Source organism: Alexandromys fortis, unplaced genomic scaffold (assembly GCF_014885135.2).
Source record: "Alexandromys fortis isolate MF-2015 unplaced genomic scaffold, M_Fortis_MF-2015_v1.1 scaffold_40, whole genome shotgun sequence".
NCBI lineage: Eukaryota > Metazoa > Chordata > Mammalia > Rodentia > Cricetidae > Alexandromys > Alexandromys fortis.
This window is the reverse complement of record NW_026067966.1, coordinates 3484044-3510451: the sequence shown is the minus strand read 5'-3', so window position 1 is coordinate 3510451 and position 26408 is coordinate 3484044. Positions and strand designations below refer to the sequence as shown.

Sequence of the window (26408 nt, the reverse complement as noted above, 5' to 3'; positions counted from 1 at the left end):
AGCTGGGGGTTTCGACCAAGCTGGGCTCGGAAGCCAGTTGTTGGCGCTGTCCGTGGTGCTGAGGAATTCCCGGCTGCCGGCAGGATGAGCTCCGAATCAGCAGTCTGCAAACTGCTCCCAGCGATGACAAACCCCAGCTAAAGTTGCGCCTTTGCTTCACGTCCACAGTTAGAATCTTCTGGTGTGTGAGGAGGGATCCTGTCAACATACTGTGGACGATGCTGATGGCTCTGCCGGTGGAGTGTGCTTTAAGCTTCAGTATGCTGTTTCTGTTTGTGATCCTCAGAGCCTAGCCAAGTCACCTCTACTGCTGTAGCAAACACTGTGTAAGTGAACCCATGTGTGGAGGAGGCGTAAGCAGCCAGGAAATTTCATAGAAGGATCTAAGAAAATGCTAAAAATAAGTTCAACATGATTCTGCTACCGGGGTCCGGATTTCCACAGGACCAGCATTGCTTCTTGCTTTGAATTCTGAAGACAGGTCCAAAGCGTATTTCTTATGTGTGTCTGCTGTGTTTCTCTCTGGAAGGGTGGGAGACTGCTTCTTGGCTGTGTTTTGAAATGGGAGGTAGAGAGGATGGATTGCCTTTAATTCCTGCCTGAAAAATGCATTCTTTGGGTGACTAAAGAGGACCGGCTTTCCTAAGACATACCTGACCTTTAAGTTCAGATTGGTCTGTGACCCCCAGCACCACCATTAACCTCAGAGTGACTAGGTAAGTGACTCTTATGACATGAGTTGTATTTGCTTTCTCGAAGAAACAGATGCAGTCATTTTAACTCATAGGTAGCAATACAGGGAGGGGAAGTTTAGCTGGGAAGTGGTCCTCAGTTTAGCAGTGTTGCTTTCTTATTAAAATCTCTTCAGGTAATGGTGCTGCTTGATTTCTATAGCCTCCCTCTTTTTAAATGGCATTTTAAATGGTACTAGATCACATTTATTATAATGATAGCTCTTTTAAAAATAGCCTAAGAACTTTCTTTTATTAAAAAGATATGTATTTCTCATAATAAAATCATGCTTACTGCTATATGAAGAAGGCACCCACCCCTGATTTTATCCTTAAGTTTACATTTATTATAACCTTGCACATTAATGCCTACCTGTGGCTTACAAAACTATCCTTTTCTGCCTGGGTCATTTTAATGCAGAATCCTGTATGTATTTCACATGGCTTTCCTTGCATGGATTGATAGACGCTGCTGGACACTGTGAGGAGGCACGGTAGCTTCCTTGTGTTGCAAGATAAACTTTCTACATACGTGAGAGGTGCATAAATGTATGCTTTAATTAGTAAATCACACTTATATCTTTCCTGAAGCTTCTACTATGTTTGTGGCCTCTGTAGTAATTTAGATGAAAAGAAATGCTTTGTCAAAGGGAGCTTCTAGCTTCTCGAGTAGAATTAGAGGTTTGCATTTTCTTCTTCTGTCATGACTCATTATTTTTGACATATTTTAAGAGAAATTTATCTCCTTTATCATTTACCCAAAGGAATTCACCCAAAAGGAATTCTAATACCAGAGAATATTTAAGGAATACTAATATCAACCTTCTCTGAAAAGAGAACATCTGAATACATCGCCTTCCATTTTACTATTACTAGAATTTGCATATCTAACTTAAAATGCAAATGTATTCTAAGAGTTTATGAAGTTTTCCAACATCATCTTCATCATATTTAAAATTATTATAATTATATGCTAGCCTGAAAAGAAGTAGTTTATCATTGTTTTTAGTATAGTTTAGAAATAAAACAATGAACGAAACTTAGATACCTTATAATGTCCTAGATACAATCTTACTGATATTGGCATGAAGCCAATAACATTTAAATAGATAAATGAAATATTTTAGAATAATTTTTCTTATCTCTTACTCCCAGAAATTAGTTTCTTCAGAACCTTTGCATAAGCTAGCTACTCTAAATATTCAAGAGGTTCTCACTACCAACACTTAATACCAAATACTAGCACCCTGGAAGTCTATAATAGTTATTGCTAGCCAGTTAATAAGGAATATAGTCTGTGAATATCAATTGTTTATTATTTTAAGAAAGTTTCACAGAATTTTCTTTCTAGCGTCTTTTCCCAAATTACCTAAATGTAAATATTTTGGTCATTAACAATGAGTTATATTTTCAATAAAATGTGAATGGTGTTCACATTGTATGGAAAGAGTCAACTTCAAATAACATCACATGACCAGGAGAGCTTGGCTGCTACAAAAAATTTTTGGCCCACTAGGAGCTTTTCTCCCACATAAAAATAAAGATGTGAGCCATAGTATAAATGGCTTTGCTTTTAACAAATTAAATTTTCTTGTAGTAGTATTTATGTATGCATCATGATTTGTTAAACTATTTTCATATTCAGAGTGCTTCAAAATCTAGATTATGGGCATGAGAAAGAAAGCTTTTGTACTGTATCCATCTCATTTAAACTTGCATCCAACTGTTTCATTTTTAATTTGTTTTTATAGTTTAATGCTTCAACATAATCTCTCTTTATGCAGATTATTGTAACACCTATAATCTACCACTGATCCACCCAGTTTAAAGAAAAATATAGATGTGGTTTCAAATATCCTTGAACAATCAATAATGACTTGGCAATTACTTTTTAAGTTTCAATAAAACCACTTCTTACAATGTGCAAACAGTTAGACAATTGTAATTCAAAAACAAAATACAACCTAAAGGTCCTGAGTAAAATAACTCCATAAATGACCTTTATTAAAACATATATTACCAAAATTAACTCTTCAAACTTTTGGCAGACAGTTGGATGAACGTTGTTTATTTGAAGTCTCAGTGTCTTCCAAACTGAGCCCATGCAAATAATTTAAGGTGGGCTTAAGTGCACCCTTATTCACTTTACATATGTCAAATTATCTTTTAAATATTTATTTTCAGCCCACCCCCTTACATTCCCATGGAAGGAGCTGAGTGTATTTAATATTGGGAGAACAGCCAGAAGCCCGTGAGGAGGGGGATGGCTCTTCATATTCATGAAGCTTGCATACTTCTATTGGTCATCCCTGGATTGGTCACCTCTGCTGCCATCAGTCACGAAGACTATCCTGCTGATGAAGGTGACCAGGCTTCCAGTAATGACAATCTGATCTTTGATGACTATCGAGGGAAAGGGTGTGTTGATGACAGCGGCTTTGTATACAAGTTGGGAGAACGGTTTTTCCCGGGGCATTCCAACTGTCCATGTGTCTGTGCTCTAGATGGACCTGTTTGTGACCAGCCGGAATGCCCTAAAATTCATCCGAAATGTACAAAAGTGGAACACAATGGATGCTGTCCCGAATGTAAAGAAGTGAAAAACTTTTGTGAATATCATGGAAAAAATTACAAAATCTTGGAGGAATTTAAGGTATGAGTTACCCTCCATATTTATTGAATTCTAATTTTTACTGCATAACATAAAGCTGGAAAATGTAAAACAGCATGACTCTAGGTAGCAAGAGTAGCACCATGGCTGACAGATGACCAGTGTTAGTTCACCGCTCAGTATCCCATAGTAATCTTCAGCTCATGTTTAGTGTCTTTTCGTTTTTAACCCTTGGAAACAATCCTTCTGTGTTTTTACAAGATATGTTTTTGGAGGGAGATTGTTGGAAGATATACCTGTTAAATTAATCTTCCTATTCTGTTAGTTTCCTGACTTAGTTTGTATTTGGAACGATTTACCAATGGCCTTGGCATATTTGTGTGCTTGTAGAAATGTACATGCTACAGAAGGACTCAGAGCTGTGATCTCAACATTGAGAAAATGCATTGGGCCTACTTGTTAGGGCAGGGCTCTAGTTCAGCTCTCCGCTAATCAGATGTCTTCCTTACAAGACTTCCTAGAGAACTGAATTTATCATGGATGTTAAAAAGAGAAGTCAACTTTTCAATGACATATTTGTTTTCTTTTCATCTTGTGGAGCTTGTTTTTATTTATTCGTAAGTTCTCTTTTCTCTGACGGGTAATTTTAGTTAGAATGTTCTACAAGCCACATGAGTCCTGGGGAATGAATTATTAATGCATCAAGAATATCCTAGTTAATTGTAGACAGTTTATGTGTCGAATGTCTTTCATGATGAAAGCTTAATATTAAAGGTTCTAATTTTATCAAAGTTCTGTGATATGGTTCTCATAGGTTAAAAAAAAGCTATAGCTGGTCATAGTGTGCTGTTTATTTTTGAAAAAAGAATGCTTAGTTTTTAGACCTGAATTAACTTTTCTCTCTCCAAAATGAGATGGTGCCGGAAGTCAGCATGTGGGAGAAAGATTTGAACTGACTATCACTAGGGCCATTGGTGTACGGCTGTTTTATGGTATTCAGTCTATTCTGGGCTATGAGTTCAAACTTGCGCTAGTTTATAAAAGAATGCCTGACTTTTTTCACTGCATTATTTTAGCTATTAGAAAAAAAAGATTTTGAAGATTATATCAACTCTTTTATGCATTATTCTACACTATTCTTTTTCATGCACTGTAAAATTATTTGTTGTGAAATGTTAAGAAGTAAAAAGCTAGAGAGTTTAGTAAAGCTACCCTAATAGCAAATGACAATTAATCACATGCTATTATATGCTCAATAATGACAATATGGTCTTTAAAACATTATATACACTTCATCATTAGCTGGTTTTATTTTAAGGTAGTGAAAGGAAATATACTATTCAATATATTATGAACAAAATATTATGAACATATATTATGAACAAATCAGTGACAATTAATTTTAATGTGCACATATAGTTAAAGTAGAAATAGTTAAAGTAGAATTTTATATAAAGAATAACTAGCCCACACCAGAAAAATCACAGGAAATAAAGTTTTTGATAGATAGAATTTGGTAATCAGCACTTAATATATAAAAGAATATATATGGTTTATGGTTTATGAATTTATTCAACTTATCTTCATCCTTAAAATGTTATAGTTACTTACAAGATTAACATAAACAAAAATATAACTTTGAAGCTAGAGAGATTCTTGAGTAATTAGGAGCACTGGCTGCCTTCCCAGAGAACATGCATTTGGTTCTCAGCACCCACATGGCAGATCACAACCATCTGTACCTCCAACCTCAGGGAATCAGATACCCTCTTCTGGTCTCCTCAAGTACCAGGCATGTATGTGATACACAGACATACCTGAAAGCCAAACAGCCACACACACAAAGATAAACAAGAATTTTAGAAGGTTATTCTGTTACCATTTCAAACAACACAAAAACCTATAAACAAAACATTGATTATTCTTGTGTTCCTGGTTATAGCTCTACCGTAGTATAATCTGTCATGTAACATCCCTTAATAACGAAGCACTTTTATATATCTGCGCCAAAGGATTACTAAATATATTTTTAAAAAAACATATTCCATTTTTTTCACATAGACTTGAGTACAAAAATCTGAAAATATTATCTAGGACAAATTTGTTAAAATGAAGAATAAGATGAAGAAAGTTTAACTTATCCTCCGACCCAGAAGTCCCCGATTTATTTAACTTATTTTGTAATACTTCCTTTTAGCAATTCAATCTATTCAAATTCTCAAAGCACTTTTATATTAAGGTCAGAAACAGCTGGATTTGAAGCCCAAATTCCTCAGTGGGATGTAAGATCTGAGCCACAGTAGTAAGACCATAAAATAGTCATTGTAATGATTAGTTCCCTTGTGGGGAGATGTTGGAAATATTTAATGAAATATAATGAAGTCATTAGGCCCAGGACAACCAGAACATTTAGGAGTTGAACAAATGGCTGTTCTCTATTCTCCGTCATTCTCAAATATACAGGGACTTACTATATGTTCTGAATTCTTCTAAATCTTCAGCAATATACTATAATTGAAATCTAACCTTAAAGCACTTCAGATGAAGGACTATTTTTATGTTGCGCCTGCCCATATGAACCATATAACTAAATAAACACTAGCCATACTCTTCCATCTTCATTACTTCCCATTTGTTGTCAGCAACAAATAGCTAGTTTTCAAAAATTTATGGAACATTCTTAAAATCATATATGATATATTCTTTACAATAATATATTCATCTATGAACATTTGTTATACTGCTTGATATTGAAAATATAGAGTCACTCATTTTCGAAATCGAGGCACCTAGAAGTTAAAGTGCTCACAAGAAAGGCATGATTTTCTTCTATAGCTCATTAAAACAATTTTTAAAAGTTTAAAAAACAGGCATGATTGATGTACAACTCAAATGAAAGAAAAGCAGTCAAAAGTTGAGTTGATGAACCTAAGTCTGGTGGCGGCACACACTAGTAATCAGCATTTACAAATGAGAGGCAGGGGATCATAGGTTCATGAGGCCTGTCAGCTACACAGCGGAAGCCTATTTCCCCAAGTAGAAATAGAGTTTCATGTATCACTCTACAGTCCCACATGTGCCCAGGGTTTATGGTTTATGGTGTGAAAGCTTACCAACATACCATCAGGCTTGGGAGCCAAAAACTTTTTTCTTCAAGATAGTCAATGGGGAGGTTGCCTTTTACAAACTGACTAGAGTTGATCTGGGCATATCAAACTTCCAAAGGAGAACCCTCTGGAGCAAGGTCAGCGAGACTGGGGAAAGCCAGGCCAGAACAAGGTGGAAGTGTGTGCAAAATCGAGGCTGGGTCTGACTTCATTGACAAGAGAGAAGTAAATGTGTGCGCACTAACGCTGTATAACAGCAGCTAGGACAGGGTACCTCAACGTTTAAGAGTGGATTTAAATATTCTTTCACTCCCTGAAGAACATCCGGAAAGGAGGTACCACTAGAAATTTTCAAAATTACAAACATTCCTGGTAAAGAACAGAAAAACAAAACTACTTTTCCCTTTATAATATAGCTGTCATTTATGAAGTTTTCAAAAACATTTAAAATTTTTAGATGAAAATATCAAAACAACTGGCATGGTTGAGGATAACGGAATCAAAAACGTTTTTCAGAGTGAAGTCTAACTTCTTGCTGATAACTAGTGCAGTGGTTTTCAACCTTCCTAGTGCTGTGCCCTTTACTATAGTTCCGCCTTCCTAGGGCTGTGCCCTTTAATACAGGTCTTCTTGTTGTGCTGACCACCAACCACAGAATTATTTTCAATGCCACTTCATAACTGTAGTTTTGCTACTGCTTGAATTATAATGGAAATATCTGTATTCCCAACGGTCTTAGGTGATCCCTGTGAAAGGGTCATTTGACCCTGGGGGCCATGAACCCCAGGTTGGGTGGGAACCACTGATCTAGAGTTGTTTCATCAACCTTTTCAAATCCTCCACTGCCGGAAACTCTTCCCCGTGCGTTCACATATGGCATTGCGCAGGGAGGGGGTACAGTTTCATCATAGCTCACTTGTCTAAGGCCCGTTTTGATCATCTGCTAAACAACTTCAGGTAAGAAAAACCAAAGCATCAGTCTGTAAGTTTACTTACCAAAGATCGTGCAGCTGAAATTGGGGAACCTGGAAGCCTGCCCATACAACTGCCCTCATCTCTTCTTGACTGCCTCTATCACATTATAATAATCCATGTAAGACAGAACCACCTGACCCTTCCATTAGAACCCACTGTTTCTTCTGTCACAGTGAACTGTTTGAGACTATAAATAGTGGTTTTATTTTTTCTCCTTTATTCGTACCCTAAGAATCATGAAAACACCACAATAGACATTCACCACCTTTGTTTTTGTAAATGGGATAATGAGCCAGATCATGATTGAACATATAAAGTAAAGAGATTAACAAGTGTGCCTTCAAATTCCATGGTTCTATTTCAGCCTCTATAGGTTTAGAAAGAGCAGTCCCCAGGCAGTCAAAAATGACCCCTACTGTTGCCAAGTGTAACATCCATTCTCAACTTATTTCTACTGTCTGCTGTCTCTCTCTGCTGCTTCCTAGAGCTAGTTTTCAATGTGTCTTCCTCTCATCCCTCTAGGGTTTTAGTTGTGAGGTCTCATCCCAAGTGAATGCCAAGTTGCACTTCAATCTTTTCAGATCACTAACTTCAAGTACAAATTTATCCCACTTACATGTCCTAATGGGAAGAGTCATGCTCTTTGTAAAGATGGGAGAGCCTCTTCCAGTTATTGATGAGTAGATTGCTCTCTACTCTGTGGAGAACTCTAAATTCCCCAGTGGTCTGTTAACATTGTACTAAGATGAACATCACTGCATAGCCAATTCTCTTATCTTTTGTTTTGATGTGTACTCAACCAATAAGGAATCTGAACCCATTTTTAATAAACAAAGTTGGTAAGTAATAAGTTATGACAGCATAGATAATGGTGGATGGACACATTGAGTGGAAGCGTAGAGATCTGTTTCAGCTCCAACCATCACCAACTTATTCTGCGTGGCCCAAAAGAGAGACAATTTCTTCTTTTGCACAGTATTTTTCATAACTCTCACTCTGCTAGATTTAGCCTTTGAGGATATGTCTTTATTCTTTAAAACTTGTACTAATTTAGTTTCAGGTCATACACCGAAGGTTAGACCTCATGCAGCTGAAAGAGCTGTCAGCTCTAGCATAGCCTGGTTTACTTTGAAGTGATTCTCTGCAGACAACACTCAATGCCCCAAATTTAGGATTCAGTTTGTCCCAGGTTCTTCCTTCCCTGTTGGGAGTTACTTCTGTACTATTCCTATTAGTGGACAAGACAATTGATAAGACCTACCTCCTATTGTTATATTTGAATGATTTTAGTATAAACATTTTCTCTGGTATACATTTTATGCCTGTTGTTAACCTTCAACAACAACAACAGCAACAAAACTTATTATCATGCTATGGCAACCTGTCTTGTTTTTTCCCTGAATTTTGCACTTAATTTTTAAACCCTGATGAATTAATCAGAGGTAATAAAATTATTCAACACTCAGAATATCTTACCAAATCATCACATCTATTAAAATAAAAATGTGGATGCCAGTTGAGTTTTGAATTGTCCTAGCTTGTCAATGGGTATATTCACAAGGAGATACAGATTCCAGTTCTGTCATTAACTAGTAGCCCATCATTAATACCTAATTTATAACATCCCAGCTATTAAAATATTTAAATAGGAAGTATCTTTTTTCAAATTTAATTTGAGAAATGTGTTTGTTGCCGTGTTATTTTTCAATATGGAGAAAGAATTGGGGCAGCATGTTTGTGGATCTAAAGACGAGGACAAACTAAAGCTGAGGGAAAATGTTGCTGAGGGATCTGATTGGTGCAGCCTTAAAACTCAATTCATCTCCTACCAACCAGCTCCTACAAATGGCATGGGAGCTAAGGAGCACTTTGATTTGCATGATATACCTGGCCTTTGAGCATGAATATTGTCTTCAAGAGAGTTAAGGAATAGCTCTTCCTCTCTAGTTACTACAGATAACAGAGTGAGTCTTTGCAGCTGCCTCCCCACAGCATGGCCTCAGAAGCAGAATAGCCTGTTCACCAAGGATGTGAATTATGGACCTTCTTTGTAATTATGGACCTTCTACTCAATTCTTTATAGTCCCTGACCAATTTCAGAGATTAAAAAAAATTATGAAAATGGTTTTATGGAATTAATTGTGTTTGTTTTTCTTATGAAAATGTGCTTAGCATTTTGGGTCTGTTGTCTGTTTCACAAAATATGCTAAGGCTAGGAAAGAGATCAGATTTTTTTTTTTTTTTTTACAAAAACGGTTCTTAAAAATTCCCAAAACAGGATAATAGACTTTTATGAAGACATGGTTTTTAGGTGTGTAAAAATATCCCCTTTGCAGTGAGACTCCATCGTCTCGTCTTTGTTTTTGGAATATAGTCCTCTGGAGTGCGGGTGGGTAGTTTGCAGGTAGAGGGCATGACAGCTTCTCTGCTCACCCAGTTAAATTTACTACTGTCCTTCCTACTGGGAAATGTTACTATTAATGGTCGTAACTGTGTGATAAGTATGACTTCAGAGATTTGTGACGGGATGTCTGTGCCCTGTGCACACGGGGAGGCTGGTGTTTGATTTGTAGCCACTTCTGAGATTTGCAGAGTATATGACTGTAAGTAGCTTACTGGGGTCAGCCTTGAGAAGTCTGCAGTCATCACTGCCCAATTCTGATTAATAAAACAGCAGCTCAAAAGACGAGAGAATGTCTACCTGGTAACTGCTCTTATAGATTCAAAGTCCAGTTGCATATATTAAGTTTGCCTATTTTTAATTGCGTTTTACTTGCAAAAAACAGTGCAAGAGATTTGACAAACATATTCTTCTCTTTCCTATGTCGTATTTCCTCTTAGGTCTACACATTTTGTTCTAATTTTTCAGATTAATATACATATTCTATGAAGTCTTCATTGAAATTGCTGCATACACACATTAGTGTGTGTGTTTGTGTGCATGCATGTGTGCATGCAGATGTGTTCTTACCTGATATGAGATGTTTCTACTTGAAGATAAGGTGAATCTTTTATTTCTACTCTTTAAGGTGCCAACCACATTTTTAAAATTTCATTCTGTTTCCCTGCTCCTTGATTTATCTATCAGGCAGTAAAATGTGTTTTATGAAAGACAGCACAAGAAAAACCTATCAGTGTGTTTTTTATTTGTGCTTGTCTAGCTCTTGAGCAAAGGCTTGAGGCAAACCAGCAGGAGCAGATGGAGATTTCATTGGGCTTGCTGTCTCAAACAATAGCTCTTATTAATTGAGAACCTGCTTAGTCTAAAGTCTGCACTTTGGACTTTATCATCACTGCTGATTAGCATCAGTAATTTCATTCTGACACACCTCTATTGTTGCTCCGCTTGTCTCTAGTACACCATAAAGCACATCACAATAAAGTTATCTTCATATGGGCTTAATGACATCATGAAAAGAATGAAAAAGAAAACTACTAAAGGGTCTAAGAAAGCCATTCACATCCTTAAAAAGATTTCAGATGACCTTATTCCATGTTGGTAGGAAGTTGTCTAAAAGGTACAAAGTGCACTGAATGAAACTCATTATTTTCTCCATATTATTCCACCTGACTATGAAGTCTTCTTGATCTGTCTATAGAATCAAAATAAAAATGTCACTATATATGTCTGTTAATGATAAACACTTTCAATTAGTTGAAAGGTATAGTATTGCATATCAATTTATTAATGACAATTCAAAAAGCACTATAATCTTATAATCAAACATGGTGATGTATGCCTGTAATCCCAGTATTTAGAAGGCAGAAACAGGAGAATTAGGAATTCAAGCTCATCCTCTTGGACATAGTCAGTTTGAAGCCAGTCTGGAATGCCTGAGACCCTGCCTAGGGGAAAAGAGGGATGGGAAGATGACTTAGTGGTTAAAATGCCAACAGAGTAACTCTAAAGATAGGAGTGCAGACCATAGAACCCATGGAAACTCTGGGTGGGTGTAGTGGTCTAACCAAAATGCCAACATGTAGGAGGTGAGGACAGGGGATCATGAGAGTACTCTAGCTACCGAACTTAGCCATATAGAAGAGTTATGGGTTTAACTAAGAGACTTTTTCCTCAAGGAATAAAATGAAGAACAATCCAGGAAAACTCCTGATGTTAACTTCAGGCCTCTACATACATACTACACATATAAAAACACATATACACATATCATACTCAGCACACACAAATGCATGCAAAAAAGTACTTCTCTTATTAAAAAATATTTGTGTTTGAGTTTTAAAATAATTTCTACACCAGACATCTTACTCTATTTTTTGAGCTTACATAATTTTTTATAAAAATGGAAGTTTTATGGTATATATGTTAAATTGTATATAAAATTGTATGTATACATATATACAATTACATGTATATATATACATACACATGTGTGTAGATGTGTATGTAGTGTATGTATATATATGTGTATATATACATATATATTCTGATCCTAGAACTTTTGTTTCATAAAAAAAAACACTTATAGTTTGTTGAACCACTATTTGAAGGAATGATAACACAAAGACTAACCAAAACTTCATGGAAATGAATAAAGCCACAGCTCATTAGTTGCAAAAGCGACATTAATATAGCACTTCCCTATGGTCTTTTTTGTCATGTTTTCCTACCTTCACATTTAATAAGAAAATTCAAGCCAATTTGCGTCATCTTTTCCAATAATTATGTTGTATGCAAAGATTTATTTCATCCAGTTGTTTATAGAAGTGTGATTTCAAGGCTTGTCACCACAGCAACTCAGAGTTACAAGTACACAAGAACAATAAGATACTGCTACATCCAAAATCCATCTCTGATTTAGTTTGAACACACTTGTGAAACAAGCCTAAGTTTGCAAAGACTGTGAGAAAAGGGAAGTCTCTGCTCTAAAAATGAAAACTTCTGTAATTAGACCAAATTAAAATCAATTAAATATTTGTGTATGTATTAGATTTAATGTTTAAGTATGTTACTACTTAAAGTATTTAAATATATTTATAATATCTACATATATATTAGGCTCTATTTATACTTTTAAATTTCCCAATTTTATATCAGGAAATAACAACAAAATTAAAATAAGTGCTCTTGAAATATATTTTGATAATTTTTAGTCCCAGAACCAAACGGGGACGAGAAGGTATTGTTCTTTTCACGGAGCAAAGCTCTGGCTCTCACTAGATGGGAGGAATGGCTTTTGAAAGAGGGCTGTCAGAGAACACAAAAGCCTGTAGCTCCCTAGTGCCAGAGACGGATTGCCACTGAGCTGACCCTAGTCCATGTGGTTCCTGTCAGTACAGCCAGTCAGTCACTTAGGATGATATGGGGCAGACATTTAAACTTCTTGACTTCTTCGACTTTTCTCTTGATTTTTAAGTTGTTTAAATCTCAGAAGTGATAATGAAACTTCCCAGATTATTCAGATTTCGTGGCTTTGAGTATCCTTTTAATAATCGGGACTCTCACAGACTATCCTGTTATCAGCTCTTGTGAAACTCTTAGTAACAGCTTCCAATATTTGCCATATGTCTCCTGAAGTCAGAGAAATGATGCATCCTAAAAGACCACTTGGAAACGCCCAGTGTGCAGTGGACTACTGAGGTAAATAGACTATCTTTAAAAGGTCTGTTGTTCACGTGTACCAAAATAAAGATCACAGGAAATGTTACATGACACACAACAAATGATTCATAAAGGCCCACGATGTTTTTACTACCATTACTACCAACCCACTATTTAATCCAAAATACCATGCCTGTATGACAGTTGAACACATTTTTTTTCTCATCTATTAACATCTTAAAGTTCATACAACTTCAACTGCAATTTAGGAAATGCCTTGCTAATTATTTCAGATAGTCCAACTCTTTTGCTCAACAAAGAGAAGCAATTAATGAAGAAAAACTGGTCTATCTGTGACAACCTCTTCTTTCTTTTGTAATTACCAAAATTATGTCTGTATGATTACTTATGGTAATTTATAAATCTGTATTGCATATAATAGTTCAGTTAAGAAGTAACTTTTCAAGATAAGGATAATAGTAATAATGCCAGTTCTGCATTAATAATTATCTTACACCAGACTTAGTATAGTACAGCCCATGACCAAATATGCTCCACACTATTTTATTGGAAACAGCCATGCTTAGTTATTTATATGCTATCTGTGGTTCCTTTTGAGGGATCCCAAAACATTATAGCCCTCTAAATGGAAAGTTGTTGGTTGACGATCTAGGCTTGTTACTTTCCCCCTTTCTATTTCCTTCAAATTCTCTGTTATCACATTACTACAATCTGCAATCTTGGGGCCAATAGTGATGGATTCTGTTTCACCTGAGAGTAAACAAAAGTTTCACTTTTCAAACATAAAAATTTAAAAAGACATACAGATTTGCCTATTTACTGTATGTGCTTAACCGACACATTAAACTGTATTTCTTTGTATAGTTAATTCCAATTTCATTGACATTCAATTATAATTTCATTTATTATCATATAAAATGAAGCAAAGTTTATAAAAGGTCCATTTTTTTATTCCCTTGCATTGCCCTTTAATTGTGAAACAACTTAAATGTTTTGTTTTAATATAATGCAATAGATATTTAGTAATGTGTGGGTATCAGTCCATTATAGACTTTTTCAAAATTAATTGTCATAGCCAACCCTCTGATTTCATTAAGGTGGAGCAATGTACAAAATAGAGAAGGCATCACGTTCACCATCACAAGGTCTGCTTGTGATGCACCATACAAAGGCTGCTGATGGGGTTGCTTTCTTATGGTTGCTATAAGAATTTTAATAAAGAAAGAGAGATTATGTTTGAAAGTTAAAGGGAAATAGCTTGAGCAGAAATATCCAGGTACTGAAAGAATTTAAGAAAAACTGAAGAGTTAATGAAGAAAAGGAAAAGGGATGACCAGAGAGAAACAAATCAACAAATGTGGTCAGAGGACAAGGGTTGAGAGTGACCGAAACAGGAAGGGAACGTGAGACCAGCCAGCTCCTGTGTGATGATCTGGTGAGGCAGCCAAGTGAGATTGGGAGCAAGTGAGAGAGTCACCCAAGGGTATGTGTAGGAGAAATTAACAAAATTAACATGAACACAAACAACAACAATCAGATTTATGTATTGTGCAACTGCATTCACCCACTGAATTATTTATATATTTATCTTCATTTTCCAAGTTTCATTAAAAAAAAATCTGTGTTTTCTTCTTGTTATATAAATAGAGATTTATCATGACTGCCAAAGAGACAATCCTAACTGTCAGTCTAGGGCTTTTTTCACTACACCTTATCAGTCTGGTGAGTTCCCTGTAAGACATTTTGCAAGAAATAGAGCTGAGAGCATTTGGTTTCCATCTCAATGTACGTGCATGTGTGCGTGCATGTGTGCGTGCATGTGTGCGTGCATGTGTGCATGCATGTGTGGTGTGTGTGTCCTTTATTGCTGACTATTCAGTTCATTCACTCTTTATTCTCATATCTTTTTCACAGAATGCAATATAGGCCACATGAGGAAATTGTTTCCCAATTGGTTTCACTTTAAAACTCCACTGTCAGGATGCTTACATGAATATTCTCATCTCTTGAAAGCAAAGACTTACTACACTTGGAAGGCAGTAAGGGCTAAGCAAGATTATCTTTGTAAATTTTGATTTTAAAATTTTTTCTATTGGAGCTGGTGAGATAATTCAGTACAGTTGCCACACAACTGTGAAGTCATGCGTTCAAATCCCCAGAACCTATAGGGTGCAGTAGCATATGTCTCTAATCCAAGTTACTCCTAAGGTGAAAACAGGTAGCGGAAACAAGAAAATTCCCGACAGGCAGGCTAGCCTGGCATACAGGACAAGAGACACTGCTTCAAACAAGGAGAAAGGCAAGAGCCAGCTCTTGAAGTTGTCCCTGACATGCACACACTTGTACACACAGATAATGCATACATGTCATATACATGTGTTATATGCATATTAAAGATGTATTAAAAATAAAAATATTGACACTGAATAACTACTCTGGCACTCTGCTGTATATGGGCTTCAATGCCTCACCCTAAGTATGACAGGGAAACAAAATTAATTGTTCAGTCTAACTTTAATTTTCCTCCAGCATTAAAAATAAACTCCTGCTAAAATAGCAAACCTTTGACTCCTGAAATTTAGAAAGCTTCATTAAGGAGAAAAAGACAATCATGAAGACTATTCCTTTTGTTAAGAAGACTCTGGGACATTCACATTAAAACTGGAAGATATGAAAATCAAGACTCCAAAAACTGTGAACCAAAGTTATTGTTCTTTTTCAAAAATATGTATTTACAATGAATCTGATGAAGGACTGAAATTTCGTCGGTAAATTGGGATTTATTTAACTGTCTAAAGGTGTCACCCAACACCATTCTCAATCTACTTACTCTTTGAATGCAAACACTGCCACATGTAAGAGTTTGCAAAATGTTTGGATAGCTTTCAAAACTCTGAGCAATACTATTTTTAGAAATTAAACATTTCAAAGAATTCATAATGAAAGCAAGAATGCCATGATTTAATTAAATGACCTATGAGCACTACACTTCCTTGGGAAACTCAAAGGCATTTAAAATTATTACAGGAGGAGTGGGAGAGGGAGAGCTACTGTCAGGAGGGGCTATGACGAAGACAAGTCCCAAGTCACATAGACGGCCTGTTTTTCCACATAAAGCATCACTCCCTTGGAACAGCCCAGTGAGAAAATTAAAGCACTGTTAAGGGCAAGGGAAAAAAACTCTTTTTGTTCTCTGACTTCTATACCTATTCTGTGGCATATGCACGCCACAAAACTCACACAAAAAGATACAAATAAAAAGTAATAAAATGTAAAATTTTGGTTTTTTTTTTTTTTTTTTTCTCGAGACAGGGTTTCTCTGTGGTTTTGGAGCCTGTCCTGGAACTAGCTCGAACTCACAGAGATCCGCCTGCCTCTGCCTCCCAAGTGCTGGGATTAAAGGCGTGCACCACCACCGCCCGGCTAAAATGTAAAATTTTTTAAAAGATTTTATATTTATCACTTGCTTCTTTAAAAATGAGAAAACCTAAGCTGAAGAAGGTTGATTTGATGAAGGTAAACACCAGGGAAGTTGATGGCAGAACTTCTCTTCCAGAAGTCCTCTTCCGTCATTATCATACAACCTTTCCCACCGCAGACAGCACAAACAACAGCACAAGTACCGAGTCACATGCTAACACATGGAAGACTGTCAGGAAACTCGTTAATTAAAATATACTTTGGTTTTATTACCCCTAAACCATCCCAATATATTTGTTTTAGAACCGGGTAAGCTATGAGCTAACTATGAAGTAATAAACTATAAAGTTCAGGAGGAAGTTGTTTGACCTTTCAATTGGAACCATGATATATTTTGGTATTAACAATTATAAAGCACTTAATATAATTAACTTTTAATTACTTCTTTCCAGAGCACATCCACATACAATGTTATTGCCAAATTAAAAAGGAAGAAAATAACTCAATTTTTAAAATACTTTTGCCTCAAGAAAACTGAGACACTGGCACAGAGTTCTTAGGAAGTGTTCTCTATTTCTTTCCTAGTGCGACATGTGCACTTGTCCCATCTCGTAGACTCTGAAGAAGAACATGGTCTCTTTCCCAGCCATGCAATGCTAGCTGCCTGTATTCTCGTGCTCTCTCCTTTGCGGCATTACTTCCTTTCCATGATTTCTGTAAAATTATACTGGTGCTATTTGTTTCTTATATGACTCTTCGAGTATAGAATTCTCATGACCTCATTTTCTCACATAACTACTTTGAATTATTTTTTTTGACTTTTATTGAGCTCTACATTGTTCTCTGCTCCCCTCCTTGCCTCTCCCCTCCCCTTCACCCCTCCCCCAAGGTTCTCATTCTCCCAATTCACTCAGGAGATCTTGTCTTTTTCTACTTTCCCTGGAGATTAGATCCATGCATGTCTCCTTTAGTGTCCTCATTTTTGTCCAAGTTCTCTGGAGTTGTGATTTGTGGGATTTTTTTTAATGTTCCTGCCAAAGACTACTCATCAGCTGATGTCAGCAGTCTGTTTTTTTCCAGTGCCATCAGGAACATTTTGAAGTTATGCACTTGTGTATATTTTCCCTGAGGCATAAATGTGTGGTCCATGGGGCATCCTCAGGACCAGGCTCTGACGAACATGTTCCCAGGAACATTGTCGTGGCATCTTCTTGTACCAAATGCAGCTTCCCCCTAGCTTGTAGGGAAGGGACACCTGATGTCACCTTCTAGAGTCCTTCACAGGTATCGGTGGGACAGAAAACACACCTGAGTTCAACTGAAGAGGGCATTTGCTGACACTCCTTGCCTATATTTGTTCTGTTTTTCTGGAACTTATTCCCTTTGGGAAAAGCTGAATTTTGGTCATGGAATTTCTTGAGAGCTTAAAAATGTATCTGTTCTACACATCACTTATTAAAATAGGCGGTATCAAGACAACATGAAATATGTCACAATTGGAGTTTATCAGCAACTTTTTTTATTAAAACTAATGACAGCAAGTTGTCGGGGAGAAGCTGGGGTGGATCTGCTAGGGTAGGAAAAGAAATGGGTATGTAAATATGACAAAAATACATTGATCATATTATAAAAATTATAAAATATTTTAAAACATGCCAAAATGTTTACTATTTATCAGAAGAAACCCTTTCAAGGAAACAATATACATTTAAAATAATCTTACCATCATATTATAATGCTGAACTTTTCAAAACAAAGTAACTTCTTTGTCCTTGATAACTAAAACTTTCAGATTGGCCTTTCATGTATTTTCTGATCTTTTTACATTTTCCTCAAGCTCAGATTAAATTAAAATGAAATTTAGTTCTCCATTTTTAATCATATCAGTAATTATTCTGAGAAAACTTGGTTAGAAGAGTGGGGGAGGGGGAGGGAAATGGGAGGCTGGGAGGAGGCGGAAACTTTTTTTTCTTATTCTCAATAAAATAAAAAAAAAAAATGTCAAAATATACCTGTTTAAATCTTAACTTTTGCTTGTCACTCATAAAGAGCAGGATAGATGGATCATTTCTAGTGTCGTGACTTTATACACTTTACATGATATAATACATGCTGATAGCTACTTGTAGTAAGCAAACAGTGTTTTGAATTTTCACATTTCAAAATTATAGTTTATTAGCTGTCCGGTTTATTATTAATGCATAAGCAAGAGACTTTTCACAACCATTTTTATAAAATGCTTTTATTTTCAGCAAAATTGTAAGGAGTTTTTATAAGCACATAAGCGATAATATCCTATAATACATTTTCAAATCAAACACTCCTTCAAAAGATCCAAAACTAGTGTTACTTAATCCATCATTCAAATGATACATGCGTACACATTTGCTGTTGAACACACAGAGAGATGGAGAGATATGTGTAGCTATAGATATAGATGCAGGTATATAGGTAGATTTTATGTATGTATGTATATATATATATATATATAATCTAGATATAGCTATGTATAAATGTACATAGATAAATGGATATACAGATAGATTATATATAGGCATAAATAGATATAGATATATAGATATAGATATGCAGATTTGTACCAGGTTTTTCATTTGCTTCAGAAGTATTAATATTCTTAAAGATATTCCAACTGAATCTCTGCAATTTGATGAGTTTCAACCTCAGTGTTCCCAAAACTAGTCAATAGGGCAGGCAGCTCACTGGAGGGGTCATCAGAAGATCATTAGATCAGAAACACAAATGAGAATTTTAATCAGATGCTGTGGGTCATCTTTCACATGATTCTGAGTTTTGGTTGAAACTCATCAGGTCTGCTGATTATTTGGTGGCATCTCCTGCACTCCGATCACCATCGACAGGAACGGCCAGGGATGCCAACTACTCTACTCTGCTCCTGCACTTTGTAAGCTAATGTATATTTTAATGAAGTGAACAGTGAAATTCCTGACAAGCATCAGCAAATTTGAAATAGAGTCTTTCAAATTTCTCACCCAGACTGGATGTAATGAGACTTGTTCCATAAACTGATAAAATTTATGCCATAAATTATCTCCAAAAGAAGAGTGCTTCGCGAAGCAACGCTTCTCATTTGTTGGGATTAGATTTTTAAATAGTTGTTCGAATGGATTGCTTTGTAAAAGGGAGTTGAGCTATATTTCCTTGAACTTTTGCTCATGATCAAAGAAATGCAGCAACCCTGACTGCATGGAGCTTGATATCACTCGATCAGAAAGAAAGTCACTGATTTAGTGATTGCAACGAAGCTTGGCCTCTAGAATCTATCCCACCCGTGTCTGCATTCACTCATCAGCTTCTAACAGCATTCTCAGAGACCTTTCTTGGAATCAAGTTTTTATTTCTCAGAACACTCAGGAGGTGTTTTGCTCTTCTTTAAAAAAAAAAAAAGCATGTTTCAAATCAGGACTTTTTGCTAAAAATGTATTTTACAATTTACTAAAATTAACGTGATAAACGTGCACCATTCATCTGGGCACATATTACAGGTCTGACTAACTTTTTCTCAGTCCTTTAAGTAATTCCACTATATATACTCATGCCTTAAATTTAGTTAGCACAGTATTTTCTAATGCAGTAAAAGTCTGTAATCGTCTGCTGCTAGATAAGTTAGTAGATGAACTGCTTGTGGTTTGACTTACCTGTGATCAGCACAATGAATGTTATAAACTTAAAATTACTTCTACAGAGTGAGTTTATGTTCAGAGACAGAATACTGGAACCCAAATAGTTATTTCATGACTCATAGTCAGGAATCTATTCCCTCAAAGTGTGCTTTATGATATTTAAATAAAATGTGAACATCCCATTGAGTCAAAACTCTTTCCACACATGATGAGCACAGACAAAGCTGCTAGAGGTGTGGCTCAGCGTATGAGAAAACTCAGATTCTGCACAAATGGTTGCAGATTTTGTTAAATATTTATTGTTATGCTAAGACATCTTGTAGATACTGAGGATTCAGAGCCAAACAAAATGTATTATTAGTAACTTAAAATGTATGAAAGCAATAGACAAGAAAACATGAAAAATATTCAAAAACCAGTAAAATAATTTCATGAACGAAAGGTGAATTTTAAACAGACACCATAGGTGACAGAAAATATGAGGTTGCCCATCTGCTTCTTGTAACTTTCTGATTGAAATTTGTATGGCAAGCCTTACTGACAGTGAGTATTTCTTCCTGGATATTTGAAACAATGTCATCGACAGACACCCCTAAGTCCTGATGACTTGATTGTCATATATTTCTCATATCCAGACTTTCCTCAGATGTGAGAGAATATGTCTCAGGCAAAACAATTGTACATTTTCTATAAACACATGTACAGTTTTAACCAAATGGTATGTAAAACCATATTCATGTTATCGGACCTTAACACTTAGGGATGATCATATTAACTCCTACATTCTCAGAAAGAAAATATTTGACAATTTTCTAAAATTATTTTGTTATTCCAGTAACTTAAGTTTCTGGTTCCCAGGCTATTACCAATTTAAAATGTCACAAGTATCCATGACACTGTTTCCAGGATTCCAATCCATCTCTTTTCTCCAACATTTTCAGATCATGGTGACTTTGCAGCTCAATTTCAGATACGAGGTCTCTGGGAGCTAACCATTTTTAACCAGACATGTCTTCCCATGTTTCCCATTCTACTACCAAGGAAGAAAGTTTACCTTCTAGTTACCTAAACCAATACTTAAGTCACTGGCTACTTTATCCAATCATATTCATCGAATGATTCTCATATGTGAGTTCGGGAATGAGGCGTTTGTAATCTAGGGCCAGCTGGGGCAGCACTTGTCACAGATGCAATGTATTCAGCGACAATGGGAATTGCAGGTCATCTCTAGAGTCCCTGCTTATAGTTCCACATTCGCCATCACAAGCCACATAGTTAGAGATGGAATAGATTTATAAGATGCATATTGTACTTATGCCACTTAATATGAACTTTAGCAAATAAACATTAGCTCTAATCATAACTACATATATTTTTATGAAAATATAAATGTATCAAATATTACAATGTTGTTAAAATATTGCTTAGAAGTGAAGCAGTTTGGGAGATTTCTTCAAAAGGAGAATTAAAATGTTAGAATGGTGTCACTTCATCATCTGCCTCCCCTAATCTCTGGCTCACAAAACCACAGAGCTCCACGTGTTCTTATTTTGAAAAAGGCAGAAAAACTAGTAAGACTATTTTCCCGTCTGCTTATTTCAGCACTCTCTGTTCCTCCAAAGACAGCTTTATTCCTTAATCTTTGATTTTATGGGAGCATTTTTAGGTTTAATCTGTAGTTTTTGCGTTGAAGGATCCAATAAAGGGAAATTGGTACCAGCTCGGTGCTTAAGATGGGAAGCTTTATCACAAATACCAAACCTTGCAGTTTTACACTATAAGGTGGGCGGGCTTTGAAAAATCGGAACTTAATACCAGAGAAGCTAAGTGGTTGCTTCTACTAACTTTCCACTGTCTAAAAAGTTCTGTTCAAAAATGCAAAGGAAGACAGAGGTCATAGAGATGTCAAATTGAGAAAGAGAACAGCAATGTCATCAAAGCCAGTAAGACTTGTCAAGGCTGGCAAGGTCAGGAATGGGCCTCACTAGGAGGTCAGTGGGTTGAATTTGACCTAATGCTGAGAGCCAGGAGTTTAATGCTTGAAAAAATAAAGGAGAAGGAGGATGTAGGCAGGACTCCTCAGACTGTTTGGGATACAGTCTGAAAACTGGGTAAGTGAAGGCAGATGAGAGAGTGGACATGCCAGGCTGGACTGGGATACACATGCTAGCCACATTGAGTCCAGAAGATGGATATGGAAGGGAATTATGGGATAAGGTCTCAAGGAAAGATAATTTGAAAGAACAAATTAATACAATAAAAAAAGAATTAACATGACTATTAAAGATTTATGGCCAGAAAGAGAAAACCGTAGAGCATAAATAAGCCAAGTTCAAGGATAACTATGAGATACTGAAAATTAGGAAGATAATTTTGTCTTCTTAATTTGTTTTATTTCTCAACACCCTTTCAAAATCTCCAGCATGCTTTCATCACCAATCATTCCATATCAGTTCTCCCTAAGAGCATTTTTTGGGATTCCAAAGCAGGCCTCTGCACACATATCCACCATGTATTGCTGTCTGTCTTTGTTAGTTCCTCTAAGACTCCACCAAGAATAATTCCAGACTTCAAAATGTAAGGATACCAAATCTTCTCTAACATAAGCCATAGGACTAAATAAATGCCCCCTAATATTACAGCTCATATTTTCACTGATAAATTCCCACAATAACTTTCATATAGTAACTGCAGGAATTAGTAAATTTCTCAACAAGAAGTACATATCCTCCATAAACCAATTCCCCAATGTTAGTGGTAATTATTCTTGACCTGGTCTATGTGAACAAGTACGAAGATCACGGGATATCAGTTATTCAAATGAGGCCACGATGGATGGTGTTTCTTGTTGTCAAACAACAGGAAGGAATTTGGTCACATCCCTACTTTCAAATCTCTACCCTTTGCTTATTCATGGGACCTAGAAAACTGCTAAACCTCTGCCAACTGATTCAGTCATCTAGGAGATGATAATTTAAAAAATTCCTTTCTTGGAGTATAACAGAAATGAGAAAACTGATAATATACAATTTCTTAATATAGTAATAAACAATAGAATTCAAGTTCATGACAAAGCATGGGATAATGTGATGGATTATTCTACAAAGCATAAATTTAACTGGTAGAGAGTTTGTGTGTTATCTTCAATAAACCAATCTGTCACACTTAAACATAGCATTATTTTATCACAGCTTCTATTAATTAATCCTCTTATCTAAAGAATAAGACAATTAGAGTGGGCTATCATTCTTCAAACAAAAAATGGAGATTAAATAAGTTTTTAAAATAAGCAATGCACTGGTTTTACCTTACTCAAACTATTTGAGAAGGGAACATTGATTACCCAAATTACTTGGATAATTACTTCTGAAAGAATCAGGAACAGGCCAGGTGGTAGTGGCATGTGCCTTTAATCCCAGCACTTCGGAGGCAGAAAAAGGCGGTTCTCGGTGAGTTCAAGGCCAGCCTGGTCTACAAGGAAAGGAAGAATAGATGAGAATTTTGGACAATAGCCCCAGAGGAGTATAAGAGGGTTCCATTAGATCAGTTTGTAGGTATAGAACTATAGCATCGTGCTTGAGGCAGAAGTTCCTGAGAGCAAATAGCTTGCTTAGAAAAGTGTGGACAATGTATGACTTCTAAGAGTGCAGACCTTTCATCTTAAATGTCAAAACCTAAGATTCTTGAAGTGTAGAGCTAGGATCTACACAGGATGAAAGGGTCACTGGCATTTTATAGAAAAGAAACTGAAAATCCATTCATTCTTGGCTCGTAAGTACTGTAAAGATGAAAATTCCTTTCAGCATTGTATCATTTTAATTATTTCCCCTTCATTTTAGAGTCTTTAACTCTTGTTTAAATGGTGGCTTTTTAAGTCAATTGATTTTAGTTCATTTCTCAAAGCAAGCAAGCATGGGTAAGGTACTCAAAAACTATTCCAGGAGGCTAAATCTGGATGTTTGGATCCCAAATAAATTTTTTATAGCATCCACACTGAAAAGCTGCCATGTAAGCTTAAGTTGCCTTGAACAAGTGTACAAGAAGGGTCAGGATATGCATTTATCATTTTCTCATTTCCAGAAACTTACCTTTCTTAGGAAGCAAAAACGACCAATTGCAAAATTGATTTCATATGTTCTAATATCTTCTTTCCCAGAGGAAGGTAAAGCAGCTAGTGAATCTGGAAAGCAAATGGCAAGTTTGCTGTCCAAACTTCTCTGCAAAGTTGGGCAGTGGTGTAGAACCACTCACTCATTATTTACAGAGACCTGAGCTGTGCCTCATGTTGACTCAGGTATACAGGTTGCCTTTCTTTGAGGACAGAATGAACACATGAGTGGTGGATGGAATTAAAGTCAATATGAACACTAATGTCTTATCTTCTGACAGCATATGAATGTGCAAGCATTAAGTCATAGGAGAAAAGGGGCTAATCTGAGATTTGTTCCTAGCCCTCTCCATGTGAATGGTGTCGCTGTGAGCCCAGCAATGAAGTTCACTGTGTTGTAGCAGACTGCGCAGTTCCTGAGTGTGTCAACCCAATCTATGAACCAGAACAGTGTTGTCCTGTCTGCAAAAATGGTAAGAATGCCCTGCATTAGCTTTCGAGACGGGGTTAGGACAAGGCACCAATATTTCACACCGGCATGCCATTCAGTGCAAGAGCCCTCTAAGAGCTGCTTCTGGCTTTTCAATATGGGCAGCACTGGCATCTATGTTTTTCTGAAACCTTAAAGTGAAAATGTACTAGGGATGGGTGAATTGAGTAGCTTCTCATCTGGGGACTTGGAGTTCTTGAAAGCTAGCTTTGTTGTGACCATATTATTTAGATAACACAGTACCAAACTTTTGTACTGATTGCATTTCTCACTATTTTGGAACCTGTGAAACCATTTTCTAAATTTCACGGTGTATAGTGCATCCTAAGACAAAAAAGTGGAGAAAATGTCAGGTATTTGGATTTGAACATAAATAAAACTTCAAGTTTAAGATGTCCAAGAATATAAATTGAATTATAAGTGTACTTAAATTCAAACAAGAAAGTCTAAAACTGATGTGTTGGAGGTGGGGGGTGTAACCAAGATTTTTGTTATAGAAGGGCCCTGTTGTCACAGAAATTGCTATAGATGCGGAAGTGACTTGTATTTAAGATTATGGATTCATTTTTTTCCCCTTATAAAATGGAATAGTTGAGAAAGTTACAATATTTTAGTCGTCTGAAATCTTCATAGTGCCCTAGAGAAAACATTGCAAAGCAATGATCTTCCAGGACACTATCAGCAAAGATTATACAATCACACTCTTCCTCCTGGTCATGTTCTGCCAAAAGACAGGAAATACTTCTCTAGCTAACAGTCAACAAATGCCCCACGGACATTCCCATCTACTTGGAAGGGAAAGTGGTTGTCGCCCCCCTTATTAGTTTATAACTGAACTGATGTGCTCTTGGATGAGTATCCGTGACTATCTCTTAGGGTACATACATACATACATACATACATACATACATACATTTTCAATTTACATTAACTCACCTACTAATCTTTTCCTTAACAAATGAGTTAATTAGTTTAAAAATAGCATAATGTTATTTAAAGACAAACCAAAAGTGACTCCTATTGTTTTCAAAATAAATTTTGTGGTTTGGTATCTTCCCAAAACACTAATCATAACCCCATCTGATGTTTTTCCGGGCATAGGCTTTCCTGTTTCTTATCATATAAGTCCATTACATTATTAAACTGCTCACTTGACTTCTCATTTTTTTCTTATCCAGCTGACTTATGGTGACCATTTCTGATTCAGGAACCAGAAATAAATACACCCCTGAAGTTCTAACGTGCCTTCTATATGCAAAGATACACAATTTAAAACTTCATATTTCTGAAAAGGTTTAAAGAAACTGGAAAAGATACAAGAAAGAACAGTAAGATGATTTAATGTTTGAAAAAAAATAGGACCTGGGAGGATAGACTGAAGGAGTTAGCATAATTTGTCCAGAAGAGAAGGCTCAGGGGAAAAGTAACTGTCATGGAGTATATGAATGGTTGGTCTAAAGGAGAAGAGAACTTGTTATTTTTCATTTTCTCCAAGGATAAAAAGAAGGAAAGCTCAGCTACCCAATCAATCTTTAAAAATGGGATTGACAAGTCTCTAAATGGAGAATTTTTTTTTTTTTTTGGTTTGGAAGTAACCATCTAAACAGGTCCTTGTGAATATTTTCTTCCCCAGGTGGCAATTGTTAACTTTGCCCCGCTTTTAGAGCAAGTGCTTACAGTATGCACTCAGCATCCCCTCAGAATTAGAGATTCTAGTCCATGT

The 26408-nt window shown here is 36.2% G+C and overlaps 1 protein-coding gene across 1 annotated transcript in view; it reads left to right on the top strand.

Annotated features, from left to right (window-relative positions):
• Positions 1 to 2994: 2994 nt before the first annotated feature.
• Vwc2l (von Willebrand factor C domain containing 2 like) overlaps positions 2995 to 26408 on the top strand; it is a 152668-nt gene continuing 129254 nt past the window's right edge. Inside the window, exons 1-2 of the mRNA XM_050154270.1 lie at positions 2995 to 3384; positions 24539 to 24668. Of these exons, the coding sequence (XP_050010227.1) occupies positions 2995 to 3384; positions 24539 to 24668 (520 nt within the window). The remainder of the gene's footprint in view (positions 3385 to 24538; positions 24669 to 26408) is intronic.